Source organism: Chlorocebus sabaeus, chromosome 23 (assembly GCF_047675955.1).
Source record: "Chlorocebus sabaeus isolate Y175 chromosome 23, mChlSab1.0.hap1, whole genome shotgun sequence".
Taxonomy (NCBI): Eukaryota; Metazoa; Chordata; class Mammalia; order Primates; family Cercopithecidae; genus Chlorocebus; species Chlorocebus sabaeus.
Genome location: NC_132926.1, coordinates 32,217,837 through 32,237,636, shown reverse-complemented (window position 1 = coordinate 32,237,636; position 19,800 = coordinate 32,217,837). Strand labels below are relative to the sequence as shown.

General features: G+C 44.8%; 1 protein-coding gene across 2 annotated transcripts in view; it reads right to left on the bottom strand.

Annotated features, from left to right (window-relative positions):
* PDE6A (phosphodiesterase 6A) overlaps positions 1-19,800 on the bottom strand; it is an 85,977-nt gene that overhangs the window by 10,571 nt on the left and 55,606 nt on the right. For both annotated transcript variants that reach the window (XM_008014956.3, XM_073010588.1), the window contains 6 exons: positions 19,395-19,504; positions 17,909-17,996; positions 17,608-17,708; positions 16,706-16,813; positions 1,244-1,307; positions 875-949 (listed from right to left, as the gene is read on the bottom strand). In XM_008014956.3, coding sequence (XP_008013147.2) covers positions 875-949; positions 1,244-1,307; positions 16,706-16,813; positions 17,608-17,708; positions 17,909-17,996; positions 19,395-19,504 — 546 coding nt within the window. The remainder of the gene's footprint in view (positions 1-874; positions 950-1,243; positions 1,308-16,705; positions 16,814-17,607; positions 17,709-17,908; positions 17,997-19,394; positions 19,505-19,800) is intronic.

Genomic DNA, 19,800 nt, shown 5'->3' with positions numbered 1-19,800 from the left:
TTGTTGGCTCTGGCTGATGGGCACTAGAATTCACTGACTATTCTCATTATATTTGAAAATATTACAGAGAGAGAGAGAGAGAGAGAGAGAGAGAGAGAGAGAGAGAGAGAGAGAACGACAAAGCCCATGGGGCCCTTCACGTGTTCCTTCACGACAGGACCTGCTCCTCCCAGCCTTCCACTCTCCCTCGGCTCCTGCCTAAGCCTGCCGTGGTGGCCCCTGCATCCTTAGCACACTCTCACAGGTTTAGCCTATCCAGACGTCAATGGTTTGTCCCCAAAATGCCTCTCTCTTTAACCCATCCTTTGCAAACCCTGCTCTGCTTCCCAGCTTTGCCTTCAGGGACTTCAGGGAAACTTCGGGCTGCTCTTTACATCTCCCCATCTCTCCATCTCCATGGAAAGCTGGCTGACTGCCTCAGCCAAGTTAACTTTCAATGTTGATAGGTGCACAGCTTGCTCACGCTGTGCTGTTAGATTAGGGTCAGGGGAGGCGGATGGACTTCTAGACCTGTGGAATTGAAAGGGCAATCTAAGTGTTGAAGTCTGCTTGCCAAGCTCTGCAGTTGAGTGAGCTAAGGACACATTTCCCAAACTTTAGGAGGGCTTACTAGTTAGAGCACTCATTGCAGACCCCCACCCGCAGAGCTTCTGGTTGGGTACACCGAGGGTGAGGCTTGTGAATATACATCCCTAACATGTTCTCAAGCAGTGAGGTTGACAGTGGCCTGGAGACCACATTTTGAGAACCACTGCATTAGGAAAAGGTCATCTTTATGGTAAAGTCACACATCTCTCCATCATGGCAAGGTCACATCTAGGTCAGGATGGAGCACACACGCCTAACATCAGGCTGACATCCGCTATCTACTCACAATGGGATTCTGTTGCAGTACCGTGCGCTCCAGGTCACCTTGTTCCCAGAATTCAGCAGCCACCAGCAGAGCTACCTGCAACAGACAGACCCTCACACATGCAGAGTCAAAGCCCCAGCCCAATCCCCTACCCCTGCTCCCACCCCACTTGCAATTCCAACTCAACCAAAAGGCTAAACCCACTCCTGCCCTGCCACCCTCGCTTTGCTGTCATCACTGGAAAGACATAAAGTGATTCCCGTGTCTTGGTAAGGGAGGATGGAACACAGGTGAGCTGGTTCTGGAGCTGGGCTGAGAGAGCCCAAGCCTCATGACCTGCTGCTCCCAGTACTGGGATGCCCCTCCTCTCGGGTCAACAGGAGTTCATACCTGGCTCTGCACCTCCCAGGGTTTGGTGATGGCTGAGAGATCACAGGCGGTCATCATCATGGCCCTGGGCACACAAGACACCCTCTATCAGTCCAGGGCCATTTAAGACTTCATGTACTGGTTAATTCCATCTCTCTCACCTTTCTCCACCCCCACTAGTCGGTGACTTTGTCTCATTGTGAGGAAAGGGCTCATACCCATTGCATCTAGGGATTGGGCTTTGAAATCAGACAGTGTTAGATCCTGCCTCTGTCAGTGATCAGAGGTTGGACACTGGGCAACTACCCCCACCTCGCTGAGCCTCCATTTCCCTGTCTGTAATGATAATCGCACTTTACTCACAAAACAGGTGTAAGATTAAATGAGATGGTGGATGGAGAAATCTAAGTATAGTGTCTGAACATGGTATGTGCATAAGGAACATGTACTGGGTTTTCTTATGTATCAAGCACTGTTCCAGGGACTGTCCAAACATCAATTTCATTTAAATCTCATCACATCTTCCGAGTCCTTTCAGTCTTGTCTACTGTAGAGAAGTGTTTCTCAACCTTTTTTCTCATCATTGTTCCCTGCCCCAACTGCCAAAGAGCCTTTTTAGATACTTTTTCAGTAATTGCCCCACCATGAGCTTTTAATACCACAGATATGCCGTCCATCTGTTTGGAGAACCACAGGCCATTGTAATAGCTAAGATTTGCTCTCCTCCCTCAAGAATCACTTTTTGCTCCATTGGAGGCAATATGCTCCTTTTTTCTATCAGTCAGTTAGCTTTTCTGATTTAGGAGTTTTGTTTAATACTGAGAGATTTCTTTCTCTTCTAGGCCATTTCCTCATCTAGCAGAAACACACACAAAATTTAAAAGGTAAAAAAAGAAAAAAGACAATGTATGGTGTAGAGAGAACTGTGAACAGCTGTAGCAAAGAGGCCTTGCATTAAGGCGTGGAAAGGGCCAGGTGCCGTGGCTCACGCCGGTAATCCCAGCCCTTTGGGAGGCTGAGGTGGGCGGATCATTTGTGATCAGGAGTTCGAGACCAGCCTGGCCAACATGGTGAAACCATCTCTACTAAAAATACAAAAATTAGCTGGGCATGGTGGCATGCACCTGTGATCTCAGTTACTTGTGAGGCTGAGGCAGGAGAATCGCTTGAACTCGGGAGGCAGAGGTTGCAGTGAGCTGAGATCATGTCACTGCACTCTAGCCTGGGTGATAGATCGAGACTCAATCTAAAAAAAAAAAAGGAAGGGGTGTGGGTAGGTAGAAAGGGTTCAAAGGTAAACTCTTAAGGGAGTGTCCCACTCATAGAAAGGCAAGGCAGGTATTATTACATAGGTGGGTACAACAGAAAACAGAAAGGAAGGGGACACAGACAAAGAATTGGAGCAAGAGGAAGGAGCAAGGGGGGAGGATTTGAGAAAACATTTTAGAGCAGGTAATCCTGGTAATCCAGGGTCATATGGCATGGGCCCTAAATTCCACGCCAAGGAGTGCAGACTGTATCCAGTAAGCAGTGGGGAGCAGCTGAAGGTCGAAGGCCCAATTGTGACCTCTTCATAGCTGTGCTGCAGGAAGGCGGTTGGCAAGACTTGTAGGATGGAGAAGGAAGAAAAGAGCAGGATGGCGGGGGATGGGGGCTGCAGTAATTCAACAGGAGGGCAGAAGAGCTGGCCTGCAGCAGCGACTGGCTGTGGCAGGGTGAGACCAATGGGCAGGAGCTGGGGAGAGTGAGGGGTGAGACAAGGCTGGGGCTCTGAACCTAACTTGCTGCTTGGATAATTTTATAATTAATCAGCTGTATGGGGCATATTTTCTATAAGCCGGTCCGTGAGGCTGTAAGAGTTACTCATGAAATATTAACAAGTTTAAATAAAATCTTTAGTTATGGGCCTGGCACAGTGGCTCACACTTGTAATCCTGGCACTTTCGGAGGCTGAGGAAGGAGGATCACTTGAGGCCAGAAGTTCAAGATTAACCTGTGCAAAATAGCGAGACCCTGTCCCTATGAAAAATACACAGATTAGCCAGGCGTGGTGGCATGTGCCCGTAGTCCCAGCACGTTGGGAGGCTGAGGTGAGGGGATCGCTTGAGCCCAGGAGTTTGAGGCCACAGTGAGCTATGATCATGCCACTGCACATTTTAAACTATGTAAACCCTCAAAAATTCAAATAAGTCTTTAAGTAAGCTTTCAGAAGTGCATACATTTCTTAGAGACACCTTTATGCTTTATAATAGCCTCAGAATACATGTCCCATGCTTTAATAAGTGCTGTGGACATGTTACACTTACTGTCAGATAGGTTGAGCAAATACAAGCTCAGCTATGCATACAAGAGTCACTGGCTCCCTGGTAGCTTCAGGAGGGCACTGGATGCTTACTTCCCTTAGCTGGAGGGATCATGTGAAAAACACTCCCAGTGGTTGCAGAAACACACCTAAGAATTTTATAGACAGAGATTTGCTGTGTGCATGGGATGAAGGAAGGACACCGAGGTGCCAGAAAAGTCAATTCGAGCCCTGTGCCCTAAAGATGAGGCTTCACATTCACTTCAGCACCTCCCCCTTATATGCACTGGGGTCCCGGGTGCTGTGCCGGGCACGGGGGATCCAGAGGGGCCTGCAGGGAGCTCACAGTCACTCAAGGAACACAGGGCAAAAAAAACCTGTCATCACAATATGCTAAGTAGAATGGCAGAAAAAGGTCCAAGGTGGAAAAAAAAAAAAGGAAGGAAGGAGAAAGAGAAAGAAAGAAAGGAAAGAAAGAAAGAAAGAAAGAAAGAAAGAAAGAAAGAAAGAAAGAAAAAGAAAGAAAGAAAGAAAGAGAAAGAAAGAAAGAAAGAAAGAAAGAAAGAAAGAAAGAAAGAAAGAAAGAAAGAAAGAAAGAAGGAAGGAAGGAAGGAAGGAAGGAAGGAAGGAAGGAAGGAAGGAAGGAAGGAAGGAAGGAAGGAAGGAAAGGAAGGAAGGAAGGAAGGAAGGAAGGAAGGAAGGAAGGAAGGAAGGAAGGAGAGCAGAAAGAAAGAAAAGAAAGAAAGAGAGAGAGAAAGAAAGAAAACAAAAGTCAAGGTGACTAGCTCAGCCCAGGCGCCATCTAAGAGGTGACAATGGAGCAAAGGCCTTGAGGGGGGTACATAGGAGCCCTCTGTAATGGACAGAATGTTTGTCTCTTCCCAATCTTATATGTGGAAGCCCTAACCCCTAATATGATGCTATTAGACGACAGGGCCTTTGTGGGGTGATGAGGTTTAGATGAGTTCATAAGGGTGCAGCCCCCATCATGGGGTCATGGCCTTCATCACCATGGAAGAACACACAGGGAAAGCGGCCTCTGCAAGCCAGGAAGAGGCTGGGCTCACATGGTCTGTGCTCTCAGAGATCTTGCAGATGTGCTGGAGAATTGCACAGTTATCCCACACATGCAGGTTAACACGTAAACAAATGACTGCTCTGAAGGAAAGGACTTTCATTCTTGGAGATGATATGAGAAAGAGAAGCTCACCAAGGTCTGGGAGGTCAGGGAGGACTTCCCTGAGAGAGCGCCCCTCCAGCTGATAACTGTAGGATGTGTAACCATTTACTTGCTAAAGAAGGGAGTGGGAGAAACACATTCCAGGCAGAAGGACATCCAGTGGGCAGGCCCTGGTAGAAGGAAGCCTGGCACAAAGAGCTTAAAGGTAGGGGGAGCTCAGGGAGCAGGTGGGAGACCTGGTAAGAGAAGTTCCACAGAGGAGCAGGGGCAGCCCACGCAGAGCCCAGGCACTGTGGCGAGGGGATGGTCTTCATGCTATGAGCAACAGGAAAAGCCACGGGAGTTAGAACAGAAGGGTGACGTGGTCACATTTGTATTTCACAGAAATCACTGTGGCTTCAGTGTAGGAGGGACAGGAGCATACACAGGGAACCCAGTTAGGAAGCCACTGCAGGATCTGGGCAAGAGATGGAGATGGCAATAAAGAGAAGTGTCCAGACAGGTATGGCACTTAGGAAGTCAACTCAGCAGCATTTGGGGACAGATTAGACATGCAAAGTGAGGAAGAGAGATGTGTGAGGATGGAATAGAATACAGGGCAACATGGTTATAATGCAGAAAGCAGCAAGAGTACGCCACAAAAATATTGTGTGCTCAGAAATGTGAACCTTATGCTCTCAGTAGACGAATTGTCAAGAGGAGGGGATGGAGTTCAATAGGACAATAGTGCAAAATTCCATGCAGGGCTTTGGAATCAGACAGAGTTGAATTAGACCTTCCATCTTCTCCTCTCTTGCTGTGTCCAGGGCAAGTGACTTCATGTCTTTGAGTCCCGGTCTGTTCATTTGTAAAATGAGATATTCATATTAAGTTGGATCCTATGAAATTCTGATTTTGTTAGTCCAAATCAGTTAAAATTCAGCAGTTTCCTATGGGTCAATGTAATATATCCTTTCTAAGACTTACTGTGATGATCACATAAGATGCTTTTGTAAATGCACCCAGTGTCGTCATCTTCATTATCAGCACCTGCATTCATCTCATTCCCGTTCTGGGTCACCCTCATGTGTAGAGCTCTTAAAAGCAAGCTGAGCTCTTATCCACCTGGACCATCCCCAAGGCAAATGTTTCTTCCTGAAACATTTGGCTCCTTGGCTGTGAGTTTCAGTGGCTGTTCTTCCTGACTCCCGGCCAACTTTCAGGAAAAGCATTCCAGCCTTCCTCTTAGCCAGCCCTTTCAGGACACTGACTCAGACCCTCCCTGGAATTACATCTATCTGGAGGGTACGGCAGGAGATCCTGCGGGGGAAAGTCTTGGAGGAGCCTAAGAAAGTGGTAGGTGTGCAGGCAAGGGCTGGTGTGGCTGAGTCCAAGGCCTTGTTGCTCCACAGATGCCCACGTGACACCAGCTAAGTCGCGTTGTCTCTCTGGGCCTCACTTTCCTCATTGGTAAAACACTAGACCAGGAATTGGCAAACTCTTTCTGTAAAGAGCCAGACAGTAAATATTTGAGGTTTTACAGCCCACGTAGTCCCTACTGCAAAGACTGAGCTCTACCACTGTGATGTGAGAGCAGCCGTAGATAATAGCACGGATAAGCAGAGTCAGCTCGTCCATTCAGCAGAGCACCGAGGGCCCATGATATTCTCCAGGGCCCATGAAAATATTTCAGTTTCTTTCAAGATCAGCAGGAAAAAAAGGACACAATAGGACTGAATATGTAAGAATGAATTCAGCCTGGATTATATTTGTCTTCATACCAACACAATCATAAAATATAATTTGTATTTACTTATTTACTTTTATGGAGGAAGGAGGCACAAAGACAAAAGTGCCTAGGACTCATGAAAGTCAGAATGTGGCCATCTGTAAAAGAATACAGTTTTATTTACAGAGACTGGAATTTGAATGTCTTATGATTTTCATTTGTCATGAGATACTCTTTTTTTTTTTGAGACAAGAGTCTCACTCTGTTCCCCAGGCTGGAGTGCAGTGGCACAATTTAGGCTCACTACAACCTCTACCTCTGGAGTTCAAACGATTCTCCTGCCTCAGCCTCCTGAGTAGCTGAGATTACAGGCGTGCGTCACCACGCCCAGCTAATTTTAGTATTTTCACTAGAGACAGGGTTTCATCATATTGACTAGGTTGGTCTCAAACTCCTGGCCTCAAGTGATCCGCCCGCTTTGGCCTCTCAAAGTGCTGAGATTACAGATGTGAGCCACCACGCCTGACCATGAAATATTATTCTGTTGATTTTTTCCCCCAACCATTTATAAATATAATAGCCATTCTTAGCTCACAAGCCGTGCACAAACACCGCAGTACTAGAGGATCTGTGAGCCTTTCCAACTCATGGTTTGGTCAGACTGTCAGAAGCAAAATCTGGAGTTAAGCGGAAATGTCAAGAGTTTGATGAAGAAAAGGAAGTCACGCCCTCGCTCTAGAGTTTCTATGACATCTTGGCCCTAGAGTAAAATTACTGAAGTAGTCCTGGCTGCTCAGGAGGCTGAGGCAGGAGGATCACTTGAGCCTGGGAGGTTAAGGCTACGGTGAGCTATGATCATGCCACTGCACTCCAGTCTGAGCAACAGAGAAAGACCCTGTCTAAAAAAAAAAAAAAAAAAAAAGTCAAAGTCAATTGGTGTGGGCCTGCAACCACAGGAAGCCCGTGCACATAGGCACTCCAAGATAATTAAAACACAGGAAGGGAGTATCAGGTTTTTCCTCACAACAACCAATCCTGACACCAATTGAGTGTCTTACAATTCATTTCAACTCTGATACTAAATTCCTATAGTTAGCATCAGACCCGACAGGTTTAAGGGTTCAGCCCCACAAGACTGCCTCACTTCAGAAGCCAGCCACAAGTATGGGGTCCCCAAGTTACCTACCCTTCTGTCTGACCTGGCAACAAAGTTGAAATGTGTCCCTGCGTTCAGGTTCAGTAATTTGCTAGATGAGCTCACAAATCTCAGGGAAACACTCTACTGACATTTTCTGGTTTATTGTAAAGGATGCATCTCAGAAACAGCCAAATGAATGTGATGGATAGAGGAAGTTATGGGAGGGGGAGTGCATGCCAGCCCCCCACCACCTCGAAGTATTTACCAAGCCAGAAGCTCTCTAAACACTGCTGTTTAGAGGTTTTTATGGTGTTTGTGTGTGTGTGTGTGTGTGTGTGTTTAACCACAGAAGTATGATTGATTAAATCATTATCCACTGGCAATTAATCTCCAGCCTCTTCCGCTCCTGGAGGTTGGGGATGAGGCTGAAAGTTCCAAGCTTTAAATGAAGGCTTGATCTTTCTGGTGACCAGCCCCCAGCCTGAGGCTGTCTAGGGTCCTGCCAAGAGTCATCCCATCAGAACAAAAGACACTCCTATCACTCAGGAAATTCCAAGGGTTTTAGAATCTCTGTCAGGAACCAGGAACAAAGGCCAAATATATATGTCTTCTTATACCACAGGAAGCACCGAACACCACTACCTACTGCACTACATTCCACATACTCCAGCTCAGCCCCCGTCATGGTCCACAAAGCAGGCACTGCCATGATCCTCCTTGAGCAGATGAGGAAACTGAGGTGAGGGAGTAAGTCACCTGCTCAAGGCCACACCACCAATAAGTGAAAGAGCTGAGACTTGAACCCAGGCTGTCTGATACCAAAGCCCCAAGTGTGCAACAGCTACATGCTACTCAGGTGTGAAGAAATTCTAATTATACACCTAAGCAATGGGCCCCGAGATGGCGTTATAGCAAACAGCCTGGGCCAATTTTTGCCCCAGGGGATATTTGGCAATATCTGGAGACATTTTTGATTGTCACACCCGGGGAGGGGTGGGGGTGCTCCTGGTGTCTAGTCCTGTGCATCCCACAAGGTGCAGGATAGCTCCAGAACAGGGTTGCCAGCCCCAAATGTCAACAGGGCTAAGATTGAGAAATGCTGCATTACAGGTCTCCCAACATTTTTTGTTAAATCCCTACCTAAAGAATTTTGAAAAGTGCTACCTTCTTACACATTTTTAAGTTGACATCTTAAGCTATTACATCATAAGTTTGATATTTTCAAAGGATCTAATTTATAGTACATTACACATACTGACTTTTTTTTTTTTTTTTTTTTTTTTTGAGACAGGATCTCACTCTGTTGCCTAGGCTGGAGTATAGTGGCACCATCAGGGCTCACTGTAGCCTCAACCTCTCGGGCTCCAGCAATCCTTCCATCTCAGCCTCCCAAGTAGTTGGGACCACAGGTGCGTGCCATCATACTCAGGGAAATTTTTATTTTTTATAGAGACAAGTTCTCGCTATGTTGCCGAGGCTGGCCTCAAACCCCTGAGCTCAAGCCATCCTCCCGCCTCAGCTTTGCAAAGTGCTGGGATTACACATGTGGCCACTGTGCCCGGCTATACTGACTTTTTAAAATAAATTTGTTACGTCATTCTTTACCCATGATAAAAGCACATAAGCAAGCTTTTCTTTAAGAGTCTAGAGTTTTACATCTTTCCTTGTCTCTGTAAACCTCTATTTCCACTTGACTTCCCCATAGAATGTTATCCTAATATTGTGGGTATATGTGTACATGTATATGCATATGTGTTTCTGTATATATATGTGTGTGTGTGTATACTACATATATGCCTGAAAGTCTTTCATTGATCAATTTTCATAATTACCTGCAACCAATTATATCCATTTATTTAAATTATATAATTAAAAATTTTTCTTTAACAATAAGCCTCTAAGTGTTGAAAAATTTTCCTTTGGATTAAGTTATTAGTACACAATTAAATAACAAAATATACTACTATTTTTACAAATAATGATTAAACACTCAAAGTATCTTTTTTTGAATTCATCTATTAACAAGATAGGATGGGATTTTTTAAAAAGTATTGGTTAATGAATGAATATTTCTTGTTACTAGCCTGAAGTAGGATTCAGCATCTATTTTTTTGCCCATTTTTCTCTTTTTTTTTTTTTTTAAACCAGAGTCTCTCTCTGTTGCCCAGGCTGGAGGGCAGTGCAGTGGCATGATCATAGCTAGCTGTAGTCTGAAACTCCTGGTCTCAAGTGATCCTCCCACTTCAGCCTCCCAAGTAGCATGCACCACCATACCTGGATAATTTAAATTTTCCAAGACAGAGTCTTACTCTGTCACCCAGGCTGGAGTGTGGTGGTTGCATATCGGTTCACTGCAACTTCCGCCTCCCAGGTTCAAGTGATTCTCGTGCCTCAGCTTCCAGAGTAGCTGGGATTACAGGTGCAAGTCACCATGCCCAGCTAATTGTTTTTTTGTATTTTAATAGAGATGGAGTTTCACCATGCTCCCCAGGCTGGTCTTGAACTTCTGAGCTCAGGCAATCTGCCCGTCTCAGCCTCCCCAATATGCCCAATTCCTATTTTTAAATTTAAATAAGCATGTTATAATACATCCAACTTATCTTTTATTTTTAATTCTAAGAAAGGTAAAGGTACATGGAGGGTATGTAGGTAGACTAGACAGATAGATAAATGATGATAGATGATAGATAGATGATAGATAGATAGACAGATGATAGATAGATAGATGATAGATAGATAAATCATATGGTTCTGTTGACAGACTATGACCAAATAAAAAAGAAAGAAAGAAAATTGTAAAGACAGATGATAGAAAGAAGACAGTGGTGTGGATTAAATCAGTTGCTACCATCTTCAGTACTTATTGCTGATGTGCCTTTGCCCTAGTGTCATGGTCCCTGAACAGTGATACATTCTCTGAAAGAAGTAAGATATTTAAATGAAAAATCCCTCACCTGCTGCCCCCCTGTACAATCCCACCCACTGGCTGGGAATGGGGGTGGGGTTCAGGGGAATGCCTGGCAATTAAAGTTGTAAAAACTCTTGAACAAATAGTCTGGGTCCAGTGGTTCATGCCTGTAATTCCAGCACTTTGGGAGGCCGAGGTGTAAGAATGACTTGAACTCAGGATTTTAAGATCAGCCTGGGCAACAGAGTGAGACCTTTATTCATCTCTACAAAAATTTAAAAAGAGTCTCGCTCTGTCACCCAGGCTGGAGTGCAGTGGTGCGATCTTAGCTCACTGCAACATCTGCCTCCTGGGTTCAAGCAATTCTCCTGCCTCAGCCTCCCGAGTAGCTGGGATTACAGGCACACACCATGATGCCTGGCTAATTTTTGTATTTTTAGTAGAAATGGAGACTTGCTATGTTGACCAGGCTGGTCTCGAACTCCTGACCTCAAGTGATCCACCCGCCTTGGCCTCCCAAAGGGCTGGCATTATAGGCATGGCCACCGGGCCCGGCCCCTTCCTTAGATTTATAATGCCTTAATTATAAGAGGCTGTGACAACACCAGTATGGGGGATTCTTGAACAACATGGGTTTGAACTATGCAGGTCCACTTACACATGAATTTTTTTCAGCTGAACATGGATTGCAGGATGCAAAACCCATGTATAGGGGGTGCCGACTCTTCGCATCCAAGGGGTTTTCAGAGCTGCTTCAGGACTTGAGTTTGTACCAATTTTGGTATACTAGGGGGTCCTGGAACCGATCCCCTGAGTATACCCAGGGATGACTATATTTCAAATAGTCCCTCCGTTTGGCTGCCCAGAGGATTTTGTCTCTAGGACAACACACTGCAGGAAGATTCAAGAAAGAACGGAGTTTGCCTTTATTTTGTAAGGTGGGGAAGAATGAGAGAATGCTGTGCCTACTGGTCTGCTTCTTTCTCAGGAAGATTAATATTATGAAAGCAAACACTGATTCCCTTAAGGCTATCCATGCTGATATACATGTTGGAAGGACATGAGTTCCCAGAGGGGTATGTGTGTCGTCAGCTGAAGATACCTACATAAGGTCACCTTGACTTTGACAATGATTGAAATCCTGCTCCTGGCTTTTTTTTCTTTTAAAATTAAACATAATACCTTTCACTTCATGTCATTTATTTGTAAATCTGTAAGACATTCCATTGTATGAAAGTGTTATTGTTTATTTAACCTGGTTCCCCATTGCTAGGTATTTCGATTGTTTTCAATCTTGTTTGTGTTACAAACAATTCTGCAACAAATAACTCTGTATATACGCTTTGTGCACATATGGGAGAATATCCGGAGGGGAAATCCTGGAAGTGGGATTGCTGGGTCAAAGGGCACCAGCGCTTACAGCTTTGATAGGTGCTGCCAAATCGCCCTCCGCAAAGACTGAGCCTCTTTGCGCTCCCACATGCGGAACGAGGTGGCCCTTTCCCTCACTCTGCCCAACATGGAATGGTAGCAAACGTTTTCATCTTTGACAATAGGAGTTAACAATTATATCTCATTGTAGTTTTATAATTACCGTCTTTTCATAGGTTTATATCCCACTGTAACTTTTCTAGGAACTGTCGATTTGTGCCTTTTGCCCATTTGCTATTGGATTAGTCTTTTCCTGGAATCGATTTAACACCTTATTTACTGAGGAAATTAGCTCTTTTTCTCTTAGAAGTGATGCAAATATTCCTCCCCCCAGCTTATCACTTACTTTCCTACTTAGACTATGTGTTTTTGTGTGTTGTACAGAAATTCTTAATTTTTCATAATCAGATTTCTCCATCTAATTTTATGACTTATGATTTTCATGTCATATTTTATTTATTTATATTTTATTTTGTTTCATTTATTTGTTTATTTATTTATCTATCTTGAGACGGAGTCTCACTCCCTCTCCCAGGCTGGAGTGCAGTGGCACAATCTCGGCTCACAGCAACCTCCACCTCCCGCGTTCAAGCAACTCTCCTGCCTCAGCTTCCCAAGTAGCTGGGATTACAGGCACCCGCCACCTCGCTTAGCTGATTTTTGTATTTTTAGTACAGATGGCTTTTCACCATGTTGGCCAGGCTGGTCTCCAACTCCAGACCTCAGGTGATCTACCTGCCTCGGCCTCTCAAAATGTTGGGATTACAGGCATGAGCCACTGTGCCAGGCCTCATGTCACATGTTGAAAAGCTTGCTCTGAAATTATTCTCCTTAATTCTTATTTATTTATTTTTTTTGAGACGGAGTCTCACTCTGTCGCCCAGGCTGGAGTGCAGTGGTGCAATCACGGCTCACTACAAGCTCCGCCTCCCGGGGTCACGCCATTCTCCTGCCTCAGCCTCCCAAGTAGCTGGGACTACAGGCGCCCGCCACTACGCCCAGCTAGTTTTTGTATTTTTTTAAGTAGAGGTGGGGTTTCACCGTGTTAGCCAGCATGGTCTCGATCTCCTGACCTCATGATCCACCTGCCTCAGCCTCCCAAAGTGCTGGGATTACAGGCGTGAGCCACCACGCCCGGCCTCTTCTTAATTCTTCCAGGCTTTTTTCATGCTCTCTTTCCTTTCCCTGGTTATTTAAAATTTTTATTACATCTGGAATTTATTTTGGTATAAGGAATAAGCTAGAGATCTCACTTTGTGGCCATCCCATTGTCCCAACACCGCTGATGAACTTGCACCTTTCTCCACTGGTACAAAACCCACTTTGAGCACCTTTCTCCACTGGTATAAAACCCACTGTGAGCACAGACATAGTCCTTAAGATCATCCCATTGATCTGAGCGACTTCTGCCTAGGACAGAACTGCCTTTAGTTCTGCTGGTCACCATTATTACTTTCTATGTCAGAATTTTCTGACTCTTCTTTTTTTTCTTTTTTCTTTTTCTGTTTATTCTTGCAAACTCATTTCTCATAAGAATTTTTCAATCAGCTTCCTAATTCCCCCAGAATAAAGCAGGGTATTTTTGTTTGTTTGTTTGTTTTGGAATCACCCATAAATGAATAATTAATTAAGGAGAATAGACAACTTTCTAATATCAAGTCCCCCTATCCAATAGCAGGGTGTTCCTTTCAACTATTTAGTCCCTCTGCTGAGCCATTTTGAAATGTCCAGCTATGAAAGTCAAAAAAAGAAAAACGTTAGGAAAAAACAGAAGTCAGCTAGGCACAGTGGCTCATGCCTCTAATCCCAGCACTTTGGGAGGCCGAGGCGGGCGAATCACGAGGTCAGGAGTTCGAGACCAGCCTGACCAACATGGCGAAACCCTGTCTCTACTAAAAACACAAAAATTAGCCAGTCATGGTGTCGCGTGCCTGTAATCCCAGCTACTCAGGAGGCTGAGGCAGGAGAAGCCCTTGAATTCAGGAAGTGGAAGTTGCAGCAAGCCGAGATTGTGCCACTGCACTCCAGCCTAGGTGACATAGTGAGACTCCATCTCAAGCCTGGGTGACAGAGTGAGACTCCATCTCAAAAAAAGAAAAGAAAAAGCAGAAGTCAATAAACAGATAACCATAATGAGATACCATCTGGCACCAGTCAGAATGGCAATTATTAAAAAGTCAAAAGAAGTCTGAGTACTTCTTTGGAAGGCTGCGGCAGGCAGATCACTTGAGGTCAGGAGTTTGAGACCAACCTAGTCAACATGGTAAAACCCCATCTCTACCAAAAAATAAAAAAAAAAATTAGCTGGGCATGGTGGTGGATGTCTGTAGTCCCAACTACTCTGGAGGCTGAAGCACGAGAATAGGTTGAACCAAGGAGGTGGAGGTTGCAGTGAGCCGAGATCGTGCTGCTGTACTCCAACCTGAGTGACAGAGTGAGACACCGTCTCAGAAAAAAGAAAAGAAAAGAAAAGGTCAAAGCATAACAGATGCTGGTAAGGCTGTGGAGAGAAAGGAATGCTTATGCACTGCTGGTGAGGATGTAAACTAGTTCAGCCACTGTGGAAACCAGTTTGGAGATTTCTCAAAGAACTTAAAGTAGAATTACCATTTGACCCATCATCTCATTACTGAGTATGTATCCAAAAGAAAACAAAGAGTTCTACCAAAAAGACACATGCCCTTACATGTTCATCACAACACTATTCACAATAGCAAAACATGGAATCAACCTAGGTGCTATCAACGGTGGACTGGATAAAGAAAATGTGTTACATATACACCATGGAATACTACACAGCCATAAAAAAGAACAAAATCATGGCTTTTGCAGCAACATGGATGACGTTGGAGGCCATTATCTTAAGCAAATTAACATAAGAATGGAAAACCAAATACTGCATATTCTTACTTATAGGTGTAAGATAAACATTAAGTATACATGGACACAAAGATGGCAACAACAGATACTGGGGACTACCAGACGGGAGACAGAGGAGAGTGTGGGCTAAAAGAAAAACACCTACTGAGTGCTATGCTCACTACCTGGGTGATAGGATTGCTTATACCCCAAACCTCAGTGTCACACAATATACCCATGTAACAAACCTGCCCATGCATCCTTCAATGTATAATAAAAGTTGAAATTATAAATAAATAAATGTGGCTGGATGTGGTGGCTCACACTTGTAATCCCAGCACTTTGGGAGGCCAAGGTAGGTGGATCGCTTAAGCTCAGGAGTTCAAGACCAGCCTAGGCAACATGGCAAAACCTGTTTCTACCAAAAATACAAAAATTAGCCGGGTGTAGTGGGTGTGCCTATAGTCCCAACTACTAAGGAGGTTGAGGTGGGGGGATTGCTTGAACCTGGAAGGTTGAGGCTGCAGTGAGCCCTAATTTCCACTGCACTCCAGCCTGGGCAATAGAGCAAGACCCTATCTCAAAAATAAATAAACAAACAAATAAATAAATAAATGAAATGTCCGGGGGGGCAGTTCCTGGTCAGCCTATGAGTAACTGTGGGCTGAGCATGTCCCCTTGTTCAGCGAAAGCAGGTTGCACTGCTCCCAGAATCAGGGGACCTTTGCAGGGGGCCTGGTTGGACAACTGCAGGGCTGAAGGAGTGGCAATGGCTGCCGCCCCCCTCTTTCTGGAGCCTGTCCCAGTGGTCTCCTCTTCTCTGTTGCAGACACTTGCAATGCTTGTGACTTAATCAAGCCTCATTTCCACAGAAGCATTTGGGGATCAACAAATAACCCAATACTTCCTAGACAACTAGTCAGGCATTGTCTCCCCTGCAACTTTTCTTGACCATTGCCTTCAATGCCCTGGACCCATCACAGAGGAGCCAGGGGACCATTTGGCTTGGGCCACATATTCATAAAAGGCCTCAAATTTACCCTTCTCACTCCGTTGTCAATTGAGGTGAATCATGGAAGCACATTGAGAAAACTGAAAAAAGACGTTCACCAGACAACTTAAATTTGAGTCCCATTATCAACCATGCCAGACTAGGCAACATGAATTTCATACCAACCATAACCAATTTGTGACTAGCACAGCTATATTGGAGGATATTGTCCTATGTAAAGGAATGTGTTAAAAATTAAGCCTATATGTTTTGAATGACACATTAAGTATCACTCAAACTTTAATTGGGGCAGGGCGTGATGGCTCACACCTATAATCCCAGCACTTTGAGAGACACAGAGGTGGGTGGATCACTTGAGGTCGGGAGTTTGAAACCAGCCTGGGCAACATGGCAAAACCTGGTCTTGACTAAAAATACAAGAATTAGCTGGGCGTGGTGGTGAGTGCCTGTAATCCTAGCTACTAAGGAGGCTGAGGCAGGAGAATTGCTTGAACCTGGGAGGCAGAAGTTGCAGTGAGCTGAGATCGCACCACTACACTCCTGCCTGGGTAACAGAGCGAGACTCCATCTCAAAACAAAAAAACAAAACAAAACAAAAACCCCTTAATTGGTATAGTGCTTTCCGTTGTATCAAAAACTTGAAAGTTATATCAGTTTATCATCTAAATCTTAGATAGTATGATTGAGCTACTTCAAATAACATATTTTTGTATTCAGATAAATAAAATAATAATATACTGTCTTGCATTTTTAGTGCTAAAATAAAGATTAAACATATAGCTTGTGCAATTGGAATCTGGCATAACTTCATTTTTTCATATGTTGAAGGCCTCCAAAATGAAATAGTCCCGAGGCTTGTTGAGGGCAACAAGATCTGTCAGTGTAACGTCTTGCCTCATGATTCTAAGCCTAAGAGGATCAGGTTTTAACCCCATCCCAACTCACATAACGATTTCCTTCCGTGTCTGCTCCAGCATCATGTACTGCGTCCACTCCTGTTCACTCTCGTATGTCTTAGACTGATCCACGATCTTTTGGAACATCGTCCTCTTCCTATAAAACACATCAGTCTTAGTAAAGGAAGCAAATCTTAGAATAAGGCAACACCTGAGCTGCTAACATTGGCTGATTCAGATGGAGGCTTATTAAATCAACAAAATTCACAAAACAAGGTTGAAAGAACCAAGGCCTGGGAGTGAAGACCTAGGTTTAACCTAAGTCTCTGACACTGATTTGTTATCTAATCTTAGCAAATCTCTTGTCCTGAATCCCGGTGTTCCCATTTGTACAATGGGGGTCATAATATCTAACGGATAGAGTTGTAGCAAGAATCAATGTGTCCATAACACACGTGTTGTGCCTGACACATAGTATATGCTAAATTAATTGGAACTATGATGTTTGTTATTATTATAATCATTGTTGCTGGGTGCAGTGGCTCATGCCTGTAATCCCAATACTTTGGGAGGTTGAGGCAGAAGGATGGCTTGGGCCCAGGAGTTTGAGATCAGCCTGGGTAACATAGTGAGAACCCATCTTTACAGCAAATTAAAAAATTATCCAGGAGTGGTGGTATTCCTGTGGTCCCAGCCACTCAGAAGGCTGAGGTGGGAGGGTCCCTTGAACCCAGGAGGCAGTGAGCTGTGATGGTGCCACTGCATTCTAGCCTGGGCAACAGAGTGAGATCCTGTCCCCCCCAAAAAAAAAAAATTTATCTCTCTCTCTCTCTATATATATATACACACACACACACATATATACACACATATAATATATATATACACATATATATACACACACATATAATCATTGTTACTTTTACTATTAGAATGAGAAGAAATACCAACTTGAAATATAGGGCGAGGTCTGTGGCAATGATTGCAATGTCCATCATATGGATGGCATGCTCATGCTGTCGGCGATTGAGGTTTTGAAAGATATTCAGGCTCTAAAGAAAAAAGCAGAGGCAAGATGGGAGAGGATTGATGCTGGCAGTAAAGTCACCCAACTACCAATGGCTATCCCAGATGATGGCAGAGGCAGCCCAGGCCAATGGAAAGCATGCTCCTTGGGCACACGCAGGCTTCTTGTGAAATGGAGTCTCTGACCCAGGCCCTGCGGGCAGTGCACCCTTGGCCCTCATCCTACCTCGTCTCTGAGCAGTGTTTTGCCAAACTCCAAGTGGTGTCTTTCCAAGATGGAGGACCCATGGAGCTTGGCCAGTGGGTTCTGGGATCTGAATGAGAAAGAGAGAGAATCAATATGGAGTGGACAATAGAAAATTAGGACTAAACATCAAGTCTCCTGACTCAGTCTTTAGCCTTCTCCACAAGTGATTCCAAGCTCCTTTTGGGTCACGAACTCATTAGAGAATCTACTAAATAGCATGGACCTGTTTCCCCAGAAAAAACCACAAACGCACACAATGCCATAAGGGATTTTAGGGGCATTAGCATTGGGCCATGCTTCAAGATCATCTAGCCCTGATTCTTCACATTCAAGTCTGAAGGAAACCACTGAATGTCCGCAAGCCGTATGTTTATTCATTTCTGTATTCAATAAACACTTGTTGAGCACTTACTATGTGCCACACACTGTGCTAAGTATTTAGATTCTCAAAATGTAAAATGTAAACCCAATATCTGGCCCCAGAGCAGCATGGAAGTATTGAGAAGACTCAGAGCAGCATGAATTCAGAGCTTGTTAATGACTTACAGGCCATGGGCCCTGAACGGAGACTCAGTTTTCTCATCTGTAAGTAGGGATAACATTAGCCCCTGCTCTGCCTAGCCCAGTGGGTGGTTGTGAGGATCCAATGAGATCAGGTCCAAGAACTATGCTTCATGGGCTGTCTGAAAATATAAGCTCTGTGAGGACAGGAGCTGTTTTGCTCATCAGAGCACCTCCTTTGCCTAGCATAGAGCCTACCACATTATATTCCAAGCATTATAAATATGAGATGAGTGAATGAACCATTACTGGTTATTAACGTCTTGGCCCAAATTAGTGCAGCAGGTAGGACAGGGAAGGAGACGAATAAAGGAGTTTAATGCATTTGTTTTCTACAGCTGCTATAACAAACTGCCACAAACTTAATGGCTTAAAACAATAAAATTTATTATTTTACAGCTCTGTATGGAGTCTGAAATGGGTCCTTAGGGCTGCTTTCCTTCTGGAGGCTCCAGAGGACAATCCATTTCCTTGCTCTTTTGAGCTTCTAGAGGCCACATGCATTCCTTGTTTGCAGGCCATGCCTCCATCTTCAAAGCCAGCAGCGTAGCGTCCTCTCTCCTCTCTGACCTCCTGCTTCCCTCTTATAAGGACCCTTGGAACTACACGGGGCCCACTTGAATGAATAATCCCTATATCTCAAGATCCTCGACTTAATCACATCTGCACAGTCCCTTTTGAATGTAAGGCAACATACTCCCCAGCTCAGGGATTTGAGATCTGGACATCTTTGGGGGGTCGTTATTCTGGCTGCTACAGGAGGAGACCCAGGTCCCAAGGGCAGAAGGCGGTGGGAAGCTGTGGACCACAAGGCTTCCCTGTTGGCCAGTGAGTCTGCCTGGGGGCCACACAGAGCGGGATAATGAATCCGGAGGGCTGGGGGTGAGGAGGGAAGCTGACTCACTTCATCTGGTAGAGGTTGTTGGTGCCTCTGTGGTCAATGTCATGGCAGAAAGCAGCAGTGACCATGGCCAGGGCCTCCAGGTCCGTGAAGTAGCGCTTCAGCTTTCCTGTCTGGAAGGGCAATCAGAGTGCAAATCATTCCTTTTGTGTAGGGGCTGGAAGCAGGGCTGAAAAGGCGGGTGTGAGAAGAAGGGCCCAGAACTAAAAACTCATGGGTCTGATCTTGGCTGTATCCTGGCTCCAGAGGCTGACTGGAGGATTTCCCAGGGCTGAGGGGTTTTTTGGACATGGGACTTTCAGTGCTAGAATGGGGAAAGTTCCAGGTACATGGGAACAACTGGTCACCCTATTTCTGAGTTGACTTTAGCTGGTCTCAGCTCCCTTTGAACCTCAGTAGCCCAATCTGC